The sequence below is a fragment of the Vespa crabro genome, chromosome 7 (assembly GCF_910589235.1).
Source record: "Vespa crabro chromosome 7, iyVesCrab1.2, whole genome shotgun sequence".
Classification (NCBI taxonomy): domain Eukaryota; kingdom Metazoa; phylum Arthropoda; class Insecta; order Hymenoptera; family Vespidae; genus Vespa; species Vespa crabro.
Window position 1 is genome coordinate 398,432 of NC_060961.1, and position 20,175 is coordinate 418,606.

Below are 20,175 nucleotides of genomic sequence, written 5' to 3' on the forward strand. Positions count from 1 at the left end.
AGAATATTTACATATTCAATGTGCAATGACGTAAGCTCGTATCAATAAAAAAAACTGAATCGAGCTACAAAACTGAGTCTTGTTACAATTCTAAAGTATTTAGTTTCTAAAAGTATGTAAACACGTAGAAGCGTGACAATTTATCTAAAACTGAATAATCTTTAACAAAACAACATTATTGACACGTCCCTGAACGCGTCTTACGCAAGCTAGATTATTGGAATTACAAATGATAGGCAAATAACAGAGAAGGCAATAAGCAGGTCGAACAGCAGTCGTCGTAAAGTCGTCTGAGCGAAGAGAAATACGTTCCAAGTGATTCTCCGTTATTCTAATTTTTCTCCTTCTCTTTTTCCGTGATTTCTCCTGTTGTTTTTTTTTTTTTTTTTTTAATTTTTATTTTTATTTATTTATTTACTTTCCCCCTCCCCCCCCAAGAATTAATTCATCTCACGGGTTAGTCTTATAGTTTTTCCGTGATTTTGAAAAATGCTTCCCAGAAGGCGAGTCGTCGAGCTGCTCCAAGTTATTTCGTCTCAATCGTAAGTTATTTTTTTTGCGTCGCATTAGTCTTTTTACTAATCATTCGAAATATATTTCAATAAAAGAATTCGAAATAAAGTGATTATTAAAAAATTATTATTTTGACGTAATTAGATGCAGATGTCCAGCCCATGGAAATCCAGGAGGTATTACGCCAATAATCGAACAGAGTAAAGTCCGTAGCACTATAGCCAATTCGATTCCGTTAAAAGAATATGCGTTCGAGGTAAAGTTTAAGAGTCTACAATTGTAATCTGTTTGTTTCATTGAATCAATTTCTTTGCTGATAGCTACGGGATAGTTGATCGATCATGTCATGTAGGAGTAAGAAACGAGTGTTTCAAGTGCAAGTAAAAAGCCTTCCAATGTCTCTAAATAACGTTTGTTTTGTATAGTCAATCCGTGAAAACAGAATGAGAGAGATAAGAAGAGTCTTTGATGTTATCTACGATTCAGATGACCCACTATAACAGTATCGGCATGAGCCAAACGATGCTCCTTGTGTATACCGATTGTTTCATTGACGTTCGAAGTAAACATGTGTTAATGATATAGTATTAATGTTTGATCGTATGATCTTCTTTCTTTTTCTCGATAACATTCAAATATTCGTTTCAGATGGCTTGCTCGACTGTTCGTTATGGCATCGGAGTTACAAAAGAATTGGGACACGATATCCAGAATTTAGGTGCGAAGAAAATTTGTTTAATGACCGATCCAAATTTAATCAATCTTCAACCAGTGAAATCTGCGATCGATAGCTTAGCTAAGCAAGGAATTGAGTTTGAAGTTTACGATAAGGTACGAGTGGAACCTACGGAAGAGAGTCTTCAGGATTCGATAGAATTCGCAAAACGTGGAAAGTTCGATGCCTTTGTTGCGGTAATTATACATCATTTATCGTGGTGCTTATAAAGAAGTTGATAAAATAAATATTTAAATATTGTAATCATTGATAACAGGTCGGAGGTGGATCAGTGATGGATACGTGCAAAGCTGCAAATCTTTATAGCAGTGATCCCAATGCTGATTTCTTGGATTATGTTAATGCACCAATAGGAAAAGGAAAACCAATTTTAGTCAATTTGAAAGCGCTCATTGCTGTACCAACGACTACGGGTACAGGTTCAGAAACTACCGGTGTTTCTATCTTCGATTATCGACCTCTTAAGGCCAAAACTGGAATTGCAAACAGGCAAGAAGCTAATATTATAAATGAATTTGTTCGGTGATTAATTATTATATTTGTTGTACTTTTTCTTCAAACAGAGCTCTGAGACCTACCTTGGGCCTTATCGATCCGAAGCATACATTGAGTTTACCACAAAGAGTTTGTGCTTATTCTGGCTTCGATGTACTTTGTCATGCTTTGGAATCGTTTACAGCAATACCATACACGGAAAGGACACCATGTCCTTCCAATCCGATTCTGCGACCAGCTTATCAAGGTAGCAATCCTATTAGCGATGTATGGGCAAGATATGCACTGCGAGTAATGCGCAAGTAAGTATTAAATATCTTTCTTTCTTAAACCCCCCCCCCCCGCCCCTATCCATATTCTTATCGTATATATTATATTATAGGTATTTTGAGAGAGCAGTATATAGAGAAGACGACCTCGAAGCTAGAAGCAATATGCATCTAGCCAGTACCATGGCTGGTGTTGGTTTTGGAAACGCTGGTGTCCACCTTTGTCATGGTCTTTCTTATCCCATAAGCGGTAACGTTCGTAATTTTCAACCCGAGGTAAGCTCGTAGGTATTGCTTATTTAACATGTGATCATTTCATTCTGCGAAAAATTTACTAATTAATGAAATTCCGCAAAATAAAATTACGGCACATCGAAATTATATATCATTTTATTATCAGGGATATAGCAAGGATCATCCTATCGTACCTCACGGTCTCTCCGTTGTTATCTCAGCGCCAGCTGTTTTCTCATTCACCGGTAGTGCTTGTCCAGAAAGACACCTAGAGGCCGCAGAATTATTAGGAACGGACATTAAGGGAGCAAAACGAGCGGACGCTGGAAAGATTTTAGCTGATACCGTAAGAAAATATATGCATATAATGAAGGTAGAAAATGGTTTGACAGAACTTGGCTTCGAGAAAGAAGATATTCCTATTCTGGTGCAAGGAACTTTACCTCAGGTAAAAGTCACGTTCAATGTTTATTTTTATCTATTAAAATTCAATGAGGAAAATTAAATAGATAGTTTGGAAATGTTTTGAAAGTATGAGTGATTTATTGGTCACCATACTTATGTGGCAACATATATAACAATTTCGAAGATTAATACATTCGTTGCATCGTTCACATCACAAGTTATCCTTTACAATTTTTAATCTTTATTCGTAATCTCTAAACAATCATTTTCTTTTTTTTTTTTTCTTTTTTTTTTTTATAGCATCGGATTACAAAATTAGCGCCACGTGAACAATCAGAAGAGGATCTAACGAAATTGTTCGAAAATTCATTCACAATTTATTAAACACGGATGCCTTCTCAATATCGTACATCATATTTTCGTAATTTTATACATTGTTAATAAATTGTCACGAATAAAAAAGAAACCATTTTTGCAGACGATGGCAATTATTGTTCCTTTTCATATATGTTTCTTATTCGATTAAATAGGATATAATTATAAAATTAATTCTTATTATTATAATCCAATTATCTGCCTGTTGTACAATCGATACGATATTACATAATTGACACTGTAAGCTTGAATATATTTACAGTATTTATAATAGTACAATTAAAAGTATTACTATAAATATTTAAATTGGAAAAACATTAGAAATATCCTCAATACGATAATCTTACTTATTAATAATAAAACGGAATGAAAAAAGTGCCTTGATTTTCTTCGTTCCATTAATAAATATTTTCTTGAAAAATGTTTACTTTTATAATATACATACATACATAAACAACTTATTTATATATAAATCTATTCATAACTGCAACATATTGTTTCATACCTTACATATACCATTTACTTATAATTAATAATATTAGAATTTGATTTTAAAAAACTTAAATGTTTAATTATATATACATATTTTATTATCATGAAACGAATAACGGTGGACGGAGAACGTGCCAAAAAATTGAAAAATTCTAAATCGGTATTAATATGCACGATTTGAACGATAATTATTTAAATATTGAATAAAAAAATTCTTACGAATACTTCACGAACAATATACATGAGGGTCAATGGATTAAAAAATTTAAAGAATTAGTACATTTTTATGAGTGTATCAGTCTTATAAGAATGTCGCAAACTTTTTAAATTTCTTAACGCCATTGGCAAATCAACTTTGTTGATAAAAAATTGATTTATCCTATGGTACATTGTTCGTTATTCGAACTTATGATGAATTTTTAAATTAGCAAAGCTAATTTTTAATTTAATCTATAAGATGTCTTAGATTTTCAAACCGCATTATGCAATAAATCCAATGAAAATGGCCATTTTTATCTATAACACTCAATATATCATTTTTCACTCATAAATACTTTCACATCCGATTCTAACAATAATAATAATAATAATAATAATTAGCTATTGATAATATATAAAATAAAAATAAAGAGAGAGAGAGAGAGAAAGGAGACAGATTAATTGACATACAAAACAACACATTTGTGGTTCGATTGTATCGATCACTGACGTTTCGAGCGTCTGATGATCCTTAAAAAGCGACCCGTTACAAGGATAAGGACGTCGAGACAGTCGAAACTTTGACAGATGATCTTATATATATATATATATATAGGACAAATTGCTATTGACATCGATTTTAAACACACATAAATAAATAAATAAATAACGAGAAGAGAAGCTCACAGTTCGTCGGTTAACAGTCCCATCGCACGTTTTCGTCCATGTTTGTTCCAAAGAACGTGAGGATGCTTACAACCAGATACCATACGTGCATTTAATTGGAACCATTCGTATTGCGTGGTATACGTTTCATTCGTGAAACCCTCGAAAAAATCTATTATCCGATAAGAATTTTTCTCGATGTAACTTTCAAAATTGCTATGTTCTTTGTAATTTAAACCGCGGATCCAATTGTTGAAGGAATAAAGGGCTCTTGCCTTATTAACGTGTCCATGCAAGGATAAGTTTGCCAATGGTGGAATCGTGCAAATTTTTATTGCTGAATTCGAGAAGGCAAATTTATATCTTAATATTTTCAATAAATATTCCATACTCTTGATTAAATCGTCGAAAGAAGCACCCTGATAAATTTAATAACAACGTTATCCGACTTATTTGTCATCTTATTATTACAAAATTGTATTGTAAAAGGTTACCTACGTTATAAATATCAACAGCTCCCAACATAATAATAATTTGATTGGAAATACATTCCACGTCTTTTAATCTTTTGATACAATCATTTATCGTTTGTCCCGATATGCATAAACCGCAACGGAGAGCCATATCTCCTATAAAAAAATGACATATTCTTTAAAATTAATTTCTTCTTTGCAATATTCTTTGATTGACGTTTTCTTTCATATATCATTAATAAATTGTTACGAATATAAGGGATACTTTTGTAAAAGATCAAGCAAATGAGAAAGAATTAATTACCTATGTAGCGCCATACTGGTAGACCAAGATTTCGTATGACCAATTGAAGAAAAAAATCGTCTCCTATAAGCTGATGACGGAGAAGAATAGGCTCGTAAATAGTTTTCTAAAAAAACAAAATAGTTCCTTGATAATATTTCATTTTCATTTATCATATATAGAAGAGAGAGAAAAAGAGAGAGTAACCATTGATACGAACCTCAATTTGTGAATTACATTTTTCGATGACTACAATATTGTTGTTTTCACTGTCATATACTTCATAGGACAAACATTTGTTATCTCTTGTACTCTCTGTAACATATAGGGAATGCATTTACAAATTTCTTTTATAGTGATATTCGAATTATAATGTAAAAATATATATTACCGTAATTAGAAGAATTTAAATTTAAATTCTGAATTTTAAATTCTTTCCGCCGTTTGTAATATTTTATATTATCACTGAACCAAACTTTGTTTCTATCTTCATATTGTTCGTCTTTACTCGTATTTGTATCATTATGATTAATGTTATTATAGCAACTTGAAGGATACGTTGTAAATCGTTTGTAATACTTTGACTATAAAAATACACGTAGAGCGAATGTACAATAAATATTAAAAGGGATTAAATATCTATTTTATCATAATGATTCATTAACTTACGTTAGTTGCCTTGTAATCTTCCTTTTGTTTCTTAATTAAATCAACAATGTGTTTAATTTTGGGATCGTTTACAATTAACGTTTCTTCCCCATTTAATTTTTTAATAGTCTTCAATCCGTCTACTTTGCTTAATAAACTTCGCAAACTAGAAAATCCTAATCTTGTATAAGGAATTGGTTCTCCAACGATCTTCTCGAATTCATCTGTAAGCAAAAACGTATATATAAAATTAATATAAACGTAGTTAAAGTTTCGATTTTGTACAAGTTGAGTAAGTATTCTAGTGTTAAATGAACACTTCGATACTTACTATTTAAAGATCTAATTGGTATACCCCCTTTTTTGGAAATTAAACATGACTTAATTAGCGCGATAGTTTCTTCCATTTTTGAAAATATACTTTTAAAATATTGATATATTATATGTCATGATCTCTTGTAATGATTGATTATTTAATGGCACAGGAATTAAAACCTTATCGTTCAACGACGGAGGGAAGACTAAATCTTAAGCTCTACGAGAAATCTTCTTAATCCTTAAGACAAACTTCGGACAAATTCAAACGTTCTCGATTCGTAGAATCGAGAAGAGAATACTTATAAAAACTATCTCTCGTGATTCGTAAACATTTTCTTTGAGCTATTAACTAGAATTAGCTATGAATAATGAATTAGAATTTATCTATTTCGAAAACTTTTGGTTACGATTAAAATCCAAATAAATTTATTTTTAAATAAACTATAATAACTACGTTAGTTAGATCGTTTTTTAGGTCTTACAAAGGCGTATGTACGAATTTAGCTAAATAACGTGTACCGACAACTTTGATCGTTCCTTTTACATTTTCAACAATTTATAATTAGCCGAAAGACGCACACGTGTTTGAACACGTGCAGAAAAGCTACACTATGTTCAAGACTTATGGGATGCATTCCTCGAATACCAGACGATCTCGAAAATTCGTCTTCTGAAAACAGTCGAAATCGTGAAGACAGTATATGAAGGACAAAAAAAAAAAGTAAAAATTAATAAAAATAATATAATTATAATTAACGTATTACATTTTATCGATATTATTAATATTTTTAATTTTAATTCATTTCTTCGTTACTAATCGATTAATTGTTCATGAATGTTTTTCGTTCAACAAATCGATTCATCGAAATTATTTTTATTGCACATAAATTCGTATTATTTACTTATCAATTATTCCGACATTTATGAAAATTATTAAAATTGTAAGTAGTCGAAGACACATACGTTGTTTCTCCTCGTTCAAACAACAAAATTATGGCTGTCGTAGGGATAAATGGATTTGGAAGGATAGGAAGAATGTGCTTTCGAGCCTGTCTTGAGAAAAATGTCGAAGTAATCACAACATCTTATCGTTAATTAAATCGTTCGATCTCGCCCATAAGCTTATTATAATTTTAGATATGAAAACTTACAGGTGAGCCTAATTAATGATCCCTATATTACGACCGACTATATGATATATCTTTTTAAATACGACTCTACTCATGGATCGTTTCCTAAAACTATATTATGCGAAAATGGATGTATAATTATAGATGGTTAGAATAGTAATATATTTGAATGATGCTAAATTACTAGCTATATATGTAGACACTATACATACATACATATATATATAAATTACATACATATATATACATACATACATACATACATATATATATGTATATATAGAAGAAATATGTTTGCCTTAATTTAGATAAAAAAATTGTCACGTCACAGGAGAAAAATCCGTCGAAAATTCGATGGAAGGAAAACAATGTAACATACGTAATAGAAGCTACAGGAGTATTTACAACTTTGGAGAAGGCAAGCGTAAGTATAATCGTACAAAAAATTATTTTGTGTCATGACCGATACACAATCAAAAGTACTACGAAGTACTACGAAGTACTACCAAGTACTACCGAGATATAGGTACATATAATGTTTACATGTTTTTATATAATTTCTTATTCGGAAGAATGTATTGTATAATTATAAATTGTATAATTATATTGTCTAATTCTAATTAGTTGCATAACGATGGGGGCGCAAAAAAGGTGATAATTACAGCACCTTCGATCGATGCACCCATGTACGTATACGGAGTTAATCATAAATGTTACGATCCAAAAAAGGGCAACGTAGTATCGGCAGCTTCTTGCACGACGAATTGTGCAGCTCCTATCATTAAAATTATGAACGATAATTTCGAGGTACTCGAAGCAATGATATCCAGTGTGCACGCTGTAACAGCTACCCAGAAAACGGTAGACGGGCCGATAAATAAGGTGCTGTGTAAAAGACAGAGATCCTTTTTAACTTTAGTACAAATAATTCGTTACATTTATTACCTATAACTATTATTTTACTTTGACTCTTCAGTTATGGAGAGATGGAAGAGGAGCTTTGCAAAATATCATACCAACATCTACGGGAGCGGCCAAGTCATTGGCAAAAATTATTCCCTCTCTCAAAGATAAAGTATCGGCGATAGCTTTTAGAGTACCAACATCTAATGTCTCGTTATGTGATATGACATTTAGGTAAATTGTCATCGATGCAATCCGTTTAGAAATTTACATGAATAAATTCTGTTCGACCTTAAAGATCCGAGATCTTTTTCTAGAATCAATAAGCCAACAACGTATGACGAAATAAAAGCAATGATGAGAAAGGAGTCCGAAGGAGAATTGAAAGACGTGCTAGGCTACACGGAGGACGATTGTGTTTCCTCCGATTTTAATCACACCATTTACTCCTGTGTCTTCGACGCAAAGGCCGGCATTCCTCAAACGAGTACATTTATCAAAATTATCGCATGGTTGGTCAATTTTATTAAAAACACTTATATAATATGTACTTCGATGTAGATATTGGTATATCTTAATTAATTCTCTTTTTTTTTTTTTTGTGTGTGTTTTTTAGGTACGACAACGAATACGGTTACGCACATCGTATCGTTGATTTAATCGTATATATGTACGATGTTGATTCTGGCAAGATTTCACCCATAGAAAGTGTCACTGAAGATAAAGAATAATCGTGTAAAAGCATAATACAAAAAAGGCATATATTGTTTTACGTCTTTCGTATCGTTATATTTTATTGTATATACTTGTTACAACGTATTTAAATGATACATATTTCAATGATAAAAAAAAAAGAAAAAGAATTAAAAAGAATTTTTAAGAAAATTTCTCTCGATCACATGTTTGAACTTCGCGGTTATATCGAAGGTCGATAGTTGAGATGTCACGTGAATCCGAGAATGGCCGAAAATAAACGAAGCTGGACGAACCGGTAGAAGAACTTACGGCGCACACGCCAGGAATGTACATCGGTTATATTACCGTTTTCTGCCCTTCAAATGACACTGCTTCTGTGGTAACCGTAGTGTACGGGTCTTTTCATTGAAGGTGAGTAAATTAAATAATTACCATTATCCTACGGCCCTTGGTTTTAAGCGTCGCATTGCATTTTCTAAACGTTCGATTCTCATTTTTCTCGATATCTTTTTCGGTGATTCGATAATTTATTTTTTCATGGGAAAATTCATTTTGCCGGCGTCCATTGTCTACCATGACCGATCTCGCGTTCATGGAAGAGAAACGCGAACGGCGGAAGACGGTTCATCCATTGATACGCATCTTCTTTTATTCCCCTTGTATTTGCATGATGCCGTGAACTCGTGCACGTACGACACGTATCGGCTTACACGTAGACACATACGTACATATTTTGTCACTTGATAGATGACGTTAAAAGAAGTAATGACGATTATGAGCAGATAAAAATTATTTCATTAAAAATTGACGAATATTCGACGAGAAATAGGATCGACGTTTCGTTCCTGACGCGTAAGATCTTGTAGAATAAAAATACGTTCCGTAGTAATCCCGTTTCTAATTCAACATATTTACGCTAGCCTGTAGTCTTTTTCGTCAAATTCTTTTTTCTTCGTTCCATAAAAATAGATATTATTCTTTCGTTTCTACATTAAATTTTAACTTGGTCAACGTAGGCGCGTCCTGTCTCATCTCAACGAAGTATTATATATGTGTGTATATAAAGAGGTAATCAATATTTCTATAAATCGGCACAAACTTTTGCAAGAGATAAAGAATATCTTGGAGGTTATGTATCAGAATTTTTATATTACGGCAATGCTCTTTCGAGAAATAAAATAATCAACAAATTTGACATACGAGATACTTTTTGACATATTCTCTGTAAATAACGTGACTTATTGACACATTACGTCAGTCCAGAATGCGATTGCACTATTGCATATTATTATGTAAATATGAATGATGCATCGGTTCGATGAAATGATGCTATTTCCGATTAATCCATAAACAAGGTCGCGTTCATCGGTCGTCAAGGGCACGCTCGGAAATTCGATCCCTTTTCTTTAACCTTGTTCAACCTTCAAAGCGCAGCGTCCGATATTTCATCTCTCTCGATATAATTTTTTTTCTTAAACTCCTATTGCAACTCTCATCTTTGCTTTTTACATTATCGGTCACACATTCTAAAATAATTTTTTCGTTCCTTGATATTCTAACAATAATACGTAATCATTTAATTTAATCGAAAAGTCATGATTATAAAAAATTTCAGAACGAATTCGCAACAAGAATGATGTAGTACTAATCGATGATATTTTCTCATTTAAATCCTTTATGAGATGTTTCAAAAAATTAACCTCAATTTGCGCAGTTAACGTAGTTACTGCCCTTCTCTTAATATTACATACGACGATGTCGTACGATTAATGAGAATCGTTTGCTCATTCATTTTCCAGTATTAGCAAAGAAGACAACATGAGCAAAATCGGTATCAACGGATTTGGTCGTATCGGCCGTCTCGTTCTTAGAGCATCACTTGAGCGTGGTGGTCAGGTACGTAAAACAATATTAAAATATCGAAGGTATATGTTTATGGAAACAAAAAAATGGTAATACTAATAGGTTGTCGCCATCAATGACCCCTTCATTGGCCTGGATTACATGGTATACATGTTCAAGTATGACTCCACTCACGGAAAATTCAAAGGTGAAGTTAAGGCCGAGAATGGTTGCCTCGTTGTTAACGGCAACAAGATCGCTGTTTTCAGCGAACGCGATCCAAAAGCCATTCCATGGTCCAAGGCTGGTGCCGAATACGTAGTCGAATCGACTGGAGTTTTCACCACCATAGAAAAAGCCTCCGTATGTGCAATATATATATATATATATATATATTTTTTTTTTTCCTTTAAAACTATATCCGATTTAAATTCTATTATCGTTTTATTTTTGTTGTTGTTTGAACAGGCTCACTTGGATGGTGGTGCCAAGAAAGTTATTATCTCGGCACCATCTGCCGATGCACCGATGTTCGTCGTTGGTGTCAATCTCGATGCTTACGATCCAAGCAATAAAATCGTCTCCAACGCTTCTTGCACGACCAATTGCTTGGCTCCTCTTGCTAAAGTTATTCACGACAACTTTGAAATCGTGGAAGGTCTTATGACTACCGTTCACGCTATCACGGCAACCCAAAAAACGGTCGATGGACCTTCTGGAAAGGTATATACACCTTCCTTCTTCTTCTCTTTGATATAAATATAAAGGTTTCCATTTTTGGAGAAGTACGTCTTCTAACGAGTATCTTTTTTATCAGCTGTGGCGTGATGGACGTGGTGCTGCGCAAAACATCATCCCTGCCGCAACAGGTGCTGCCAAAGCAGTTGGTAAAGTAATTCCAGCTTTGAACGGGAAACTCACTGGTATGGCCTTCCGTGTACCGGTACATAACGTCTCTGTCGTTGACTTGACCGTACGACTAGGCAAACCAGCCACGTACGATGACATCAAGGCTAAGGTTAAGGAAGCCGCAGAAGGCCCTCTCAAGGGTATTCTTGGCTACACGGAGGACGATGTTGTCTCCTCCGACTTTATCGGCGACAATCACTCTAGCATCTTCGATGCCAAAGCCGGTATTCCATTGAACAATAACTTTGTCAAGCTGATTTCGTGGTACGACAACGAGTTCGGTTATTCCAGCCGTGTGATCGATCTCATAAAGTACATGCAGTCAAAGGACAATTAAGCTCGCCTCGAGCTTCCTTTGTCCAAACATATAATACTGGCGTCGTTTCTCTCGTACGATCGCTTCTCTGCTGTTAATGAAAAACTCATACGGTAATTGTTATTAACGGTCACAGTAGTTCTTCAGAGAAGTTTCAGAAGCAACAGGAGTTATTTCGTCGGTTTCCCGTAAGATTTGTCTCGTCGCACAGGAAACAGTAGAACGATGAGATGTTTTTAGGTGGTCATTTGTCGCGAATAAAAGTACAAAAAAAAAAAGAAATAGAGCTGGCTCTAAAGTTTATCCTGTCGTTATTTAGAAATTAAAAGGAGCCGCGTATTTTATTCGTAAACAATTATAAAATCACCCTATCTGAGAAATGTATCTCGTATTGGTATGATAAAAGCACACGTAACATATCCTTTTTCACGACTCCTTCCTTCTGCCTTTTTTTTCTCTCCATTTTATCTTGCATCATCGAATATATCACATCGTTCGTGATTTCCTCTTGAAGTCATTAATAATTATTTTTCATTCTCGCATTGAAACGAATAAAAGATTGTTACGAAAGTGAAACACGTTTCGTTTATTCTTTCTGCTGACCTTTCTTTAGCTTCGAACATTATTTCGACAGATTATTTATAAAGCATGGTTAAAACTTGCAATAATCAATTTAACATAAATAATTTTTAGTTGAATTGAACTTGACTTTATCTATAAATAAACATTTATCGAGTTTTCATATGATTGTCTAACCAATTAAATGTAGCGTCTGAAGACATACGTCTTATACTTACTCGATTGCTTTTGCAAACACCACATCTATCGGTAAGAAATTTATTTTATAATTATATTTACAGAGAAATTTATTTTCAATTTAGCAATCAAATTTGGTGAGAACATAGTGGTGTGATCTTTTACAGAAATTTGTTAATATATAAGCTTTAATATCGACTAGAGTGAAGCAAACAACATAAAATGCAATAAACGATTTAACTGTACAATAATATCATGAAGATCAAGGAAAATATCTCGCTTGGATTTGTAGGATAGTAAAATATTGCATTATATGGCACAAAGATAATAACATTTCTTGTAACTTCATAAAGAATTGTACAAGGTGGATAGAGAACATTATAATTAATTTCTTTTTTGTTTTCCTCGTATTAACAACAATAAAATCGATTATTTTATTTCGCCATTTAATTTCCATTCTCGTAATAGACGACTTTTAAAGAATGAATAGAAAAATTAATATACTCTGTATAATCCGATCACGGGCATTGTGTTTTGTTTTGCGATCGGATCATTTCTTTAATTATTCTGTTCCTGCAGATTCTCTTTTCGTTAAAGTTTTTCTCTCTCTCACTCTCTCTCTCTCTCTCTCTCTCTCTCTCCTCTTTGTCTAATTCTGTCTAATGCCTAAAATACTTATATAATACAATAGCTATCACGAAGTAAAACACGATTTAGTAAGACTTTTCTTAGTATATCAATACTAAGCTATACCTCATGCAGTGAAAAATTTGATTGTACAGCGATACGAAAATACAAGTTGACTTTGTTGTTAAAAATGTACAAACGTGATCGTTAATACTCTTCGCATAAGGTCCCCTGCGCATTCTCAAATTTAAGTTTATCATTAGAGGTTTTACCATTTGACGTGTCTACCATTTCAGTCTATTACCGTAAATTTAAATAAAGATAGAAAACGATTTGTTGGACGCAGACAAGTTTCTATGCGAAGACAATGACTACGCTTGTACGCGTTTATCATACGTCTTTTTTAATGAATATCTAGTTTTGCAGTGTACAATAAATGTAAAGCTAAGACTATTACATCGTCTTTTAATAAATAATTTCTTGTTTGGAGATATCCGTCAATATACAAAGATCATTTGATAATTTTGGGGATCGACAGATATTTTCAAATAAAAATGACTGACGATTTGCAACACTAAAACTTTAGTGGATGTAATAACAAAGCCAATAAATAGCTTTTACATCCACGGTACAAAGAAGGAATAGTTTTCATAGGATTCCATTGAAAAAAAAAAAAAAAAAAAAAAAAAAAGAGACGCCCACCTAAATATAATCAAGAACTTGACGTCTTAGTTATCGATGCGTAAACATTATAAAAATGTATATATATGTGTATGTATGTATGTGTATATGTATATATATATATATATATATATCTCTTTGCACTGTAGGATCCTGCAACGACAGGAAATAGTAACTCCAATTATTGTAGAAAAAGCGGAACTACCGCAACATGATTTTTGTTCGAGCCTTTATCTTTCATTCGCACAATTGACTTTGACAGATATACATATAATTATACCGTCGAAAGAAGATCAATTCTAGACTAGGTACGACATATTAAATACATGAGTTTACATTGAAGAATGGAAAACGGTACTTCGAATGTATGTACGAGAAAGAAGGACGAGATGGAAGGATCAGACCAAAAGCATGAGTTTCGCACGAAGATTTATACGTTCTTGAAGAGCGCTGGCTAATTCACGCGTCAATTCTTCACAAACTAGTCGAAGTTCTGCATTCTTTTCTCGCAATTCTTGCAAAGTTAATTTCTTACCATCTTCAGGATCATCTTTCGCAGAATCTTCTTCTCCAAGTTCTCGTTCTAATATAATTAATAATATCATTGAATATATTTTTACTCTACTATTAATTCTAATAAAACTATTATTTCCATTAAAATATCTATCTCTTACTTGGACTGGGTTTCCTATAAATATGAAATGCACCACAGACACCCGTAAATTGTTGAGACTGCGGAATACTATTCTCCAACGAGGGATTTTCAGGTAATTCATTCTTTGGAGAAAAATGCGAAAAATCAGCTACAAAACCTTGACTTTCGCTTAGCGTCCTTTGTCCCTCCCCTTCGCTTCTTTGGCCAACCAATTTTCGAGGTGAAGTCTGCGGCAGATACGAACGATAAATTTTCTTAAAAAATTACGTTCCTAATTTGCTTACCAGGTCGTCCGCGTTAAAGTAATGTTGATAAATGTAAAATAAAATTGTAGAACTTAAAGATGTTCATATATATATATGTGTGTGTGTGTGTGTGTATATATATATATATATATACACATATATATATTGAAAATAAGATCGATTAACATATATCGAAATAACAAAGCAAACTATTATAAACGACTGATTAATGTAATCACAAACGAAGACATATAATTTAATAGATGGAGTAACTTACGATTCCTGGTGAAATTCTTGGCGGTACGAGCGGAGGTGCTCCGAGAAAACTTTGACCGTTTTTCCCTACAAGAACGTGCACACATTTTGAGCAGTGATAGATTTGCTTTCTCAGCTGCGAATGAAAAGTATCGCAGTATACCGGTAGCAACATGTACCTAATTTATTAAGATCAAGACTAGAACTTCGTGCGTGTGTTCTATAAGGCCTAGGAGGTGGCGGAGGTGGTGGTTCCTTCTTTGGAGTTACTATGATAGCATCTTCGGCCGATTGTGGTGGTTTTTTAACAACAAGCGGTCGCTGTACCAAAGATGCAGGAGAATGTTGCAAATCGTCTTCACCTAACGTGGTACAACTGCTATTGCTACCATTGGCCCCAGAAGCCAGAATAGCTGCCTCTGGCGTTAAACGAAGAGCTACCGGATGTAAAATTTTTGGATCTCGCTCGACGGCAGATTTTTGAAAATCAAAATTAACTAACTGTAACCCAGGACTCGTGAGAGAGGTAGTTGTGCCGGTCGGCGAGTCAACGAATTTTGTCCATTCCTTGTTCTTATCTCTCATATTTACTGAATTAGGCGGACTGCTTTGGCACTTTGTCGTCGATGAAACTGGCGGCGGTGCATTTGTAGTTTGCATAACTAATGGAATTGACAAGGACGGAGGTAAAACATCGGGAAGTGGTACATGATTTCTTCTGAGGACAACTAGATGCATAGCTACATAAAATTCTTGTAAACTCAAGGCTCCATCTCTGGTAACATCCGCTAGCTGCCAAATACGTCTCAGTTCTGCTACAGGAAGTCTAGACTTTTCGAAAAATGTTCGAGCTACCGGTCCGGCTAGGAGTCCTTCTGGATCAGACTGCAGTTGCGCAAATTGAGCAGCGTAATAGTCACGCTGCTCGTCGCTGATAATCCACACCTCTTCCGGAGGAAAGCCCGAACAATCTCCTTCTCCTTCACCTTCGTCGCTGCTGTGACGTTCCGAGCTCTCCTCTTCTGTACCTAACAATTGTCTCTGCTCTTCGGACATAAGAAGACCTTGCCAGCCGCCAGAAACAGTATCCAATATTGTATCGCCACCCAACATTCCATCGTTTCGTTCTTGAATAACGCTATTGGTCGGTGTTGGAGAATCCGTACTTCCGCCGGTTTCTCTAGGAGATTCTGCTTCGCTTTCACTTTCCGTAGTACTTTCAGGTACATGACATCTACTTTTTATACCTCTCGTAGAATCCGTACTTCTTCTACCATCCTCGTCTCCAGAAGTTGGCCATGTAAATCTTGGTAGAGTTATAATATCTAAAGCAGCTGTTACCATATCTCTACAGACATCCAGTCCTGCTTGATGGGCTGCCACCAGTTTAAGGACCGCATAAAACTGCTTTTTACCTATATGAGTTGTGCCTTTGATCCCAACGCAGATGTCTAGTATCTGAATAAAATGAGAAAAACAAAATGACAAATTTGTCGAAACAGTTAACTGCATCAGAAGCTTGTAGGTATATATATGTTTATGTGTATATATATATATATATATATATATATATATATATATATATATGTATATATATATATATGTGTGAAACAGTTGGAGTCCATAATTAATGAATCATGAATATATAATTTTGGACTATCAAGCACGGATAGACCTAACCTTCTGTACTTATAGTACGAAAAAGATGTATTGAAATGTTAGAAAAATTAAAGAATCATTTAATATTTTGCCTTGAGATAAGAAAAATGAAATTTGAAAAGTAAATAAAATAAAAGGCTCACCTTCACCGTGACGTCTCGCGGCAAATTCGCAGAGCATAAAAGCTCGGCAACTTTAACGACCGATACGCTGTCGCTGTCAGCGTTTTCACAGCAATATATAAAAATATCGCCATAATAGCGATGCTCGGTTGCTGTCAGATGAAGGTTCACCATCGTAATCGAATCCCAATCCATCTTGGCAGCGTAACGCAAAACTCCTTCCTTGCTTCTCACCAGGGGCTGGAAACTCCTCCTGTTTTTTGAAGCCATTCAGTTAGTTCCGGGGAAATGAACTTGGCTAGGTGGCAGTACCGTCGAAAGTGTCAAGATGACGCTGGACAACAATAATAAAAGTTCTATATTTCTTTGCCAATAGTAATGATCAACGATACGATTATCTTGTAACGCGTGCCGTGAAAAAAAAAATTATCCCGAAGAATTTCTTTTTATTAAATAGATTTTAATAAGAGCAGAAATTTTACCTGTACAAAAATATAATTAGAACGTAGTGCATTGTCATAGGGAATTTTAAGAATCAATAGTGGATACACCTTTGAATGGTGTACTCTGCTTGAAAAAGTATTCGATTATTTTTATGATACGAATATCTATCAAGGAGGAGGATATTGAAAAAAGCCAAAGGAACTGTGCAACGAAGTTAATAAAGTTTGTTTATTTAGTATTACTATCATTTACAAATAGAAAGATTATGAAAAAAGAAACATTTTAAAGTAATGATAGATGAGAAACATTAATATAATGATGAATGTGTTAAAAAAAAAAAAAAAAAAAGAAAAAAAAAAAAAAAAAAAAAATTGAAAAAAAAGAAACGAAAGAAGGAAGAATTGAAAACAAATTGAATTTTTATTTCTTTTCCTCCTTCTTTTGTTCTTCCTTCTTTAGCTCTTCTTTCTTTGGCTCTTCTTTCTTTGGCTCTTCCTTCTTTGGCTCTTCCTTCTTTGGCTCTTCCTTCTTCATCTCTTCCTTCTTTATCTCTTCCTTCTCTTTTTTCTTTTCTGTTTCTTTCTCTCGAAGAACCGGCTTTCCAGTTTGTTCAATCTTTATCGAACGTTCGGTCTGCTCTTTTAACATCTTATTCTTTCTCGGTGCGGAGATACTCAGGATACCGTCGGACGATAAACTACAGGATACTTGATCTATGTCGCATTGCTCAGGGATCAAATATTTCCTAGTAAATTGTCTCGAAATCCAACCGTGTTCGTCCTGTTTCTCATCGTGCTTGGCTTCGACGACGACGCATTTGTCGACGATCTTAGTGTTTATTTCTTCGGGTTTGAACTGTTGTACGTCCAAAATCACTTGGAACTTATCTTTGTCAGCCTTTACCGTCGACGTACCGTCCTTCTCATTTTTACGCAACAATTCACCCCATGGTCTATAATATAATAAAGGATTTCTTAGTTTCCTATCTCGACTTGGCATTAGATATAATTGTTCCAAGGGAATTGGACTAATTAGCTGTTCGGGATAAAGTCCGAGTCCAAAATTTTGATCGAAGAGACGATGAGGACGATCCAAATCCTCCCACCAATCGGAGAAAATTAATGGTACCAGAGACATCGTATATTTGCTTTTTCAAAGATGCACCAAATTTGATTCTTAGCTTTTAAACAAAGTCTTTTTTCTGTGGGTCACTTTCTTTATTTCTTTCGAGCGACCGCTAGTAACTGCCTGCCGCACCGTTCTTTCCACTTCATTTATACGGCGAGCCGGCCGGCAAAGTATTTGTATACCAACGTCGAATTGGTCGAAACCTATCGACGGGGGGAAGGAAACGAGACGGACGGAGTCTGCCAAAGGAATATATATTCTTAAATGATGCGCCGCGCATTTTCGAGAAGATTCATGCTATTATTTTTCGTCGTACTGTAGAAGTATAGCCGTAAATCTTATCGCAAATAAAAATCTTGGAAAATTCTCGTACGAATAAATAGAAATAAAGAGAAATTCTAATGGAGACAGTATCATGTTTCCCTTCTTGTTTTCGTAATCTACGTAAATCTTAAATCTCGCAGCGTAAGAATTATGTATCGATATAAATCGATATTCGTTTCGAGAGTTATGTTTCCTTCCAAAAATATTGTCCTCTTTTTACATTGGCAACGATAAAAGTAAATAAAAAAGATTTTGTCATTTGTTGGATTTGTTTGCACTCGGATGAAATGAGTTAAGCATAGGGAGTACGAAAATGGTAAAGGTTTCGTGTTCTATGGTATAGTATGCGTTGCTATCAAATGCGCGACCATTCTATTCTCGTCCTACTCGACAAAATCGATCTTACTCGATGCTTCTATGCGTGCACGTATATAAGTTCGTTCTTCGTGTTGGCAGCAAACTCGTATACCAACGTAAGCGTATTTTTCGATGCAGGTCGATGTGCCGAGAAGGCACTTTTACATTAGGAACTGTTCGCCAAAAGCCAAAGTTCGCTGAAATAGAAAGAAACTAACGACACTCGAGATGCGATAATAAGAAGAAAAGGAAAAGGAAATATCCTTTTAATTTATATTATATATAACGAAAGAATATAAAACTTTATTTCTCAATTATTCTATATATATACGAACGAGTATAAAACTTATAGATTATATTTTAAAAAGCATAACGATGTCAATTATTTGTCAGTTTTCTATACTTCTTTTATAATTCAAGATAGAAACTTGGAAGACTGCAAGTCTGATTTGATGACGTTGTCCATTACTTTAGTTATATTTAGATCGGAAAGATCATTTCAACGGTTGATTTATTTCGTGGGAAGAGACGTAAGAAAACGCGTGGAAGAAAAGGATTAATTAATTTCTGAATATGTCAACATTGAGTTTTTTCGATAACGTACAATATGTGTACGTCAACAATAAGTTTACATTTTCATTGATCGCGAATTATATCACTCGCCGAATTAAATCATATATGCCAATATTTAAATTTCTTTCATAATTTAATATAAAATTTTTAATTAACCATTTCAAATATCAATCGAGATAATATATTTACATCTTATGAATTATATTTATTTCGATAATTAAATTATCGAATCTTTATCCAAATTTTCTTCTACCTTACCAGCAGTACATATAATAGTATAAAAATAACGCAGGCACAATGCACAGTTCGTATCACTTATCGATAATAATGGTTCCTTAGAATAGAGATAACACGTACAATAATATCTATTTTTACTAATTACAAATTACTTCAATATGATCATTCTGGTATTTCTAAAGATGCAACGTGGACAATGCTATTGAATCAA

General features: G+C 34.0%; 6 protein-coding genes across 8 annotated transcripts; 3 read left to right on the plus strand and 3 right to left on the minus strand.

Annotated features, from left to right (window-relative positions):
* The first annotated feature begins 170 nt into the window (after nucleotides 1–170).
* LOC124425358 (probable hydroxyacid-oxoacid transhydrogenase, mitochondrial) lies at nucleotides 171–3,129 on the plus strand. Of its 3 annotated transcripts, XM_046965610.1 has the most exons (9): nucleotides 525–542; nucleotides 658–769; nucleotides 939–1,075; nucleotides 1,162–1,425; nucleotides 1,506–1,738; nucleotides 1,813–2,046; nucleotides 2,127–2,289; nucleotides 2,414–2,695; nucleotides 2,953–3,129. In XM_046965610.1, exons 4-9 carry the CDS (start codon nucleotides 1,162–1,164, stop codon nucleotides 3,034–3,036), a joined length of 1,260 nt encoding a protein of 419 aa, XP_046821566.1. In that variant the 5' UTR covers nucleotides 525–542; nucleotides 658–769; nucleotides 939–1,075; the 3' UTR covers nucleotides 3,037–3,129. The 3 variants fall into 3 exon arrangements, with proteins under 3 accessions (XP_046821564.1, XP_046821565.1, XP_046821566.1); XM_046965608.1 differs by lacking the exon at nucleotides 939–1,075 and having other exon boundaries at nucleotides 171–542; XM_046965609.1 differs by lacking the exon at nucleotides 939–1,075 and having other exon boundaries at nucleotides 172–542; nucleotides 658–689.
* Nucleotides 2,769–6,318, minus strand: LOC124425359. Its single transcript, XM_046965612.1, has 7 exons — nucleotides 6,119–6,318; nucleotides 5,809–6,011; nucleotides 5,531–5,723; nucleotides 5,360–5,454; nucleotides 5,161–5,266; nucleotides 4,882–5,012; nucleotides 2,769–4,802 (listed from the first exon to the last, which is right to left on the minus strand). The coding sequence occupies exons 1-7, from the start codon at nucleotides 6,192–6,194 to the stop codon at nucleotides 4,401–4,403; spliced, it is 1,206 nt and encodes a 401-aa protein (XP_046821568.1). The 5' UTR covers nucleotides 6,195–6,318; the 3' UTR covers nucleotides 2,769–4,400.
* A 741-nt stretch (nucleotides 6,319–7,059) lies between these two features.
* LOC124425344 (glyceraldehyde-3-phosphate dehydrogenase 1-like) lies at nucleotides 7,060–8,953 on the plus strand. The gene is made up of 7 exons (XM_046965574.1): nucleotides 7,060–7,176; nucleotides 7,259–7,382; nucleotides 7,544–7,659; nucleotides 7,860–8,117; nucleotides 8,212–8,372; nucleotides 8,456–8,650; nucleotides 8,755–8,953. Exons 1-7 carry the CDS (start codon nucleotides 7,099–7,101, stop codon nucleotides 8,867–8,869), a joined length of 1,047 nt encoding a protein of 348 aa, XP_046821530.1. The 5' UTR covers nucleotides 7,060–7,098; the 3' UTR covers nucleotides 8,870–8,953.
* A 156-nt stretch (nucleotides 8,954–9,109) lies between these two features.
* Nucleotides 9,110–12,477, plus strand: LOC124425343 (glyceraldehyde-3-phosphate dehydrogenase 2-like). Its single transcript, XM_046965573.1, has 5 exons — nucleotides 9,110–9,245; nucleotides 10,634–10,730; nucleotides 10,800–11,039; nucleotides 11,145–11,399; nucleotides 11,494–12,477. Exons 2-5 carry the CDS (start codon nucleotides 10,653–10,655, stop codon nucleotides 11,920–11,922), a joined length of 1,002 nt encoding a protein of 333 aa, XP_046821529.1. The 5' UTR covers nucleotides 9,110–9,245; nucleotides 10,634–10,652; the 3' UTR covers nucleotides 11,923–12,477.
* Nucleotides 12,478–12,959: 482 nt separating this feature from the next.
* LOC124425342 (ralBP1-associated Eps domain-containing protein 1) lies at nucleotides 12,960–17,202 on the minus strand. Its single transcript, XM_046965572.1, has 5 exons — nucleotides 16,923–17,202; nucleotides 15,300–16,578; nucleotides 15,143–15,207; nucleotides 14,640–14,847; nucleotides 12,960–14,548 (listed from the first exon to the last, which is right to left on the minus strand). Exons 1-5 carry the CDS (start codon nucleotides 17,169–17,171, stop codon nucleotides 14,364–14,366), a joined length of 1,986 nt encoding a protein of 661 aa, XP_046821528.1. The 5' UTR covers nucleotides 17,172–17,202; the 3' UTR covers nucleotides 12,960–14,363.
* On the minus strand, nucleotides 17,172–19,402 carry LOC124425607 (protein lethal(2)essential for life-like). The gene is made up of 2 exons (XM_046966160.1): nucleotides 17,806–19,402; nucleotides 17,172–17,235 (listed from the first exon to the last, which is right to left on the minus strand). Exons 1-2 carry the CDS (start codon nucleotides 18,480–18,482, stop codon nucleotides 17,172–17,174), a joined length of 741 nt encoding a protein of 246 aa, XP_046822116.1. The 5' UTR covers nucleotides 18,483–19,402.
* Between the last annotated feature and the right edge of the window lie 773 nt (nucleotides 19,403–20,175).

Coding starts and splice junctions, on each gene's coding strand:
- LOC124425342 (XM_046965572.1), bottom strand. CDS start 17,171: ATGGCTTCAAAAAACAGGAGGAGTTTCCAGCCCCTGGTGAGAAGCAAG. Junction 16,579..16,922: donor CGCGAGACGTCACGGTGAAG/GTGAGCCTTTTA, acceptor CATTTTATTCAG/ATACTAGACATCTGCGTTGG. Junction 14,848..15,142: donor CAAGAATTTCACCAGGAATC/GTAAGTTACTCC, acceptor TATCTGCCGCAG/ACTTCACCTCGAAAATTGGT.
- LOC124425343 (XM_046965573.1), top strand. CDS start 10,653: ATGAGCAAAATCGGTATCAACGGATTTGGTCGTATCGGCCGTCTCGTT. Junction 11,040..11,144: donor CCACCATAGAAAAAGCCTCC/GTATGTGCAATA, acceptor TTGTTTGAACAG/GCTCACTTGGATGGTGGTGC. Junction 11,400..11,493: donor TCGATGGACCTTCTGGAAAG/GTATATACACCT, acceptor CTTTTTTATCAG/CTGTGGCGTGATGGACGTGG.
- LOC124425344 (XM_046965574.1), top strand. CDS start 7,099: ATGGCTGTCGTAGGGATAAATGGATTTGGAAGGATAGGAAGAATGTGC. Junction 7,177..7,258: donor GTCTTGAGAAAAATGTCGAA/GTAATCACAACA, acceptor GAAAACTTACAG/GTGAGCCTAATTAATGATCC. Junction 8,651..8,754: donor TTTATCAAAATTATCGCATG/GTTGGTCAATTT, acceptor TGTGTTTTTTAG/GTACGACAACGAATACGGTT.
- LOC124425358 (XM_046965608.1), top strand. CDS start 490: ATGCTTCCCAGAAGGCGAGTCGTCGAGCTGCTCCAAGTTATTTCGTCT. Junction 770..1,161: donor TAAAAGAATATGCGTTCGAG/GTAAAGTTTAAG, acceptor TATTCGTTTCAG/ATGGCTTGCTCGACTGTTCG. Junction 2,290..2,413: donor TTCGTAATTTTCAACCCGAG/GTAAGCTCGTAG, acceptor TTTTATTATCAG/GGATATAGCAAGGATCATCC.
- LOC124425607 (XM_046966160.1), bottom strand. CDS start 18,482: ATGTCTCTGGTACCATTAATTTTCTCCGATTGGTGGGAGGATTTGGAT. Junction 17,236..17,805: donor GAAGAGCCAAAGAAAGAAGA/GCTAAAGAAGGA, acceptor ATTGTTGTCCAG/CGTCATCTTGACACTTTCGA.
- LOC124425359 (XM_046965612.1), bottom strand. CDS start 6,194: ATGGAAGAAACTATCGCGCTAATTAAGTCATGTTTAATTTCCAAAAAA. Junction 5,267..5,359: donor AATGTAATTCACAAATTGAG/GTTCGTATCAAT, acceptor TTGTTTTTTTAG/AAAACTATTTACGAGCCTAT. Junction 4,803..4,881: donor GAGCTGTTGATATTTATAAC/GTAGGTAACCTT, acceptor TAAATTTATCAG/GGTGCTTCTTTCGACGATTT.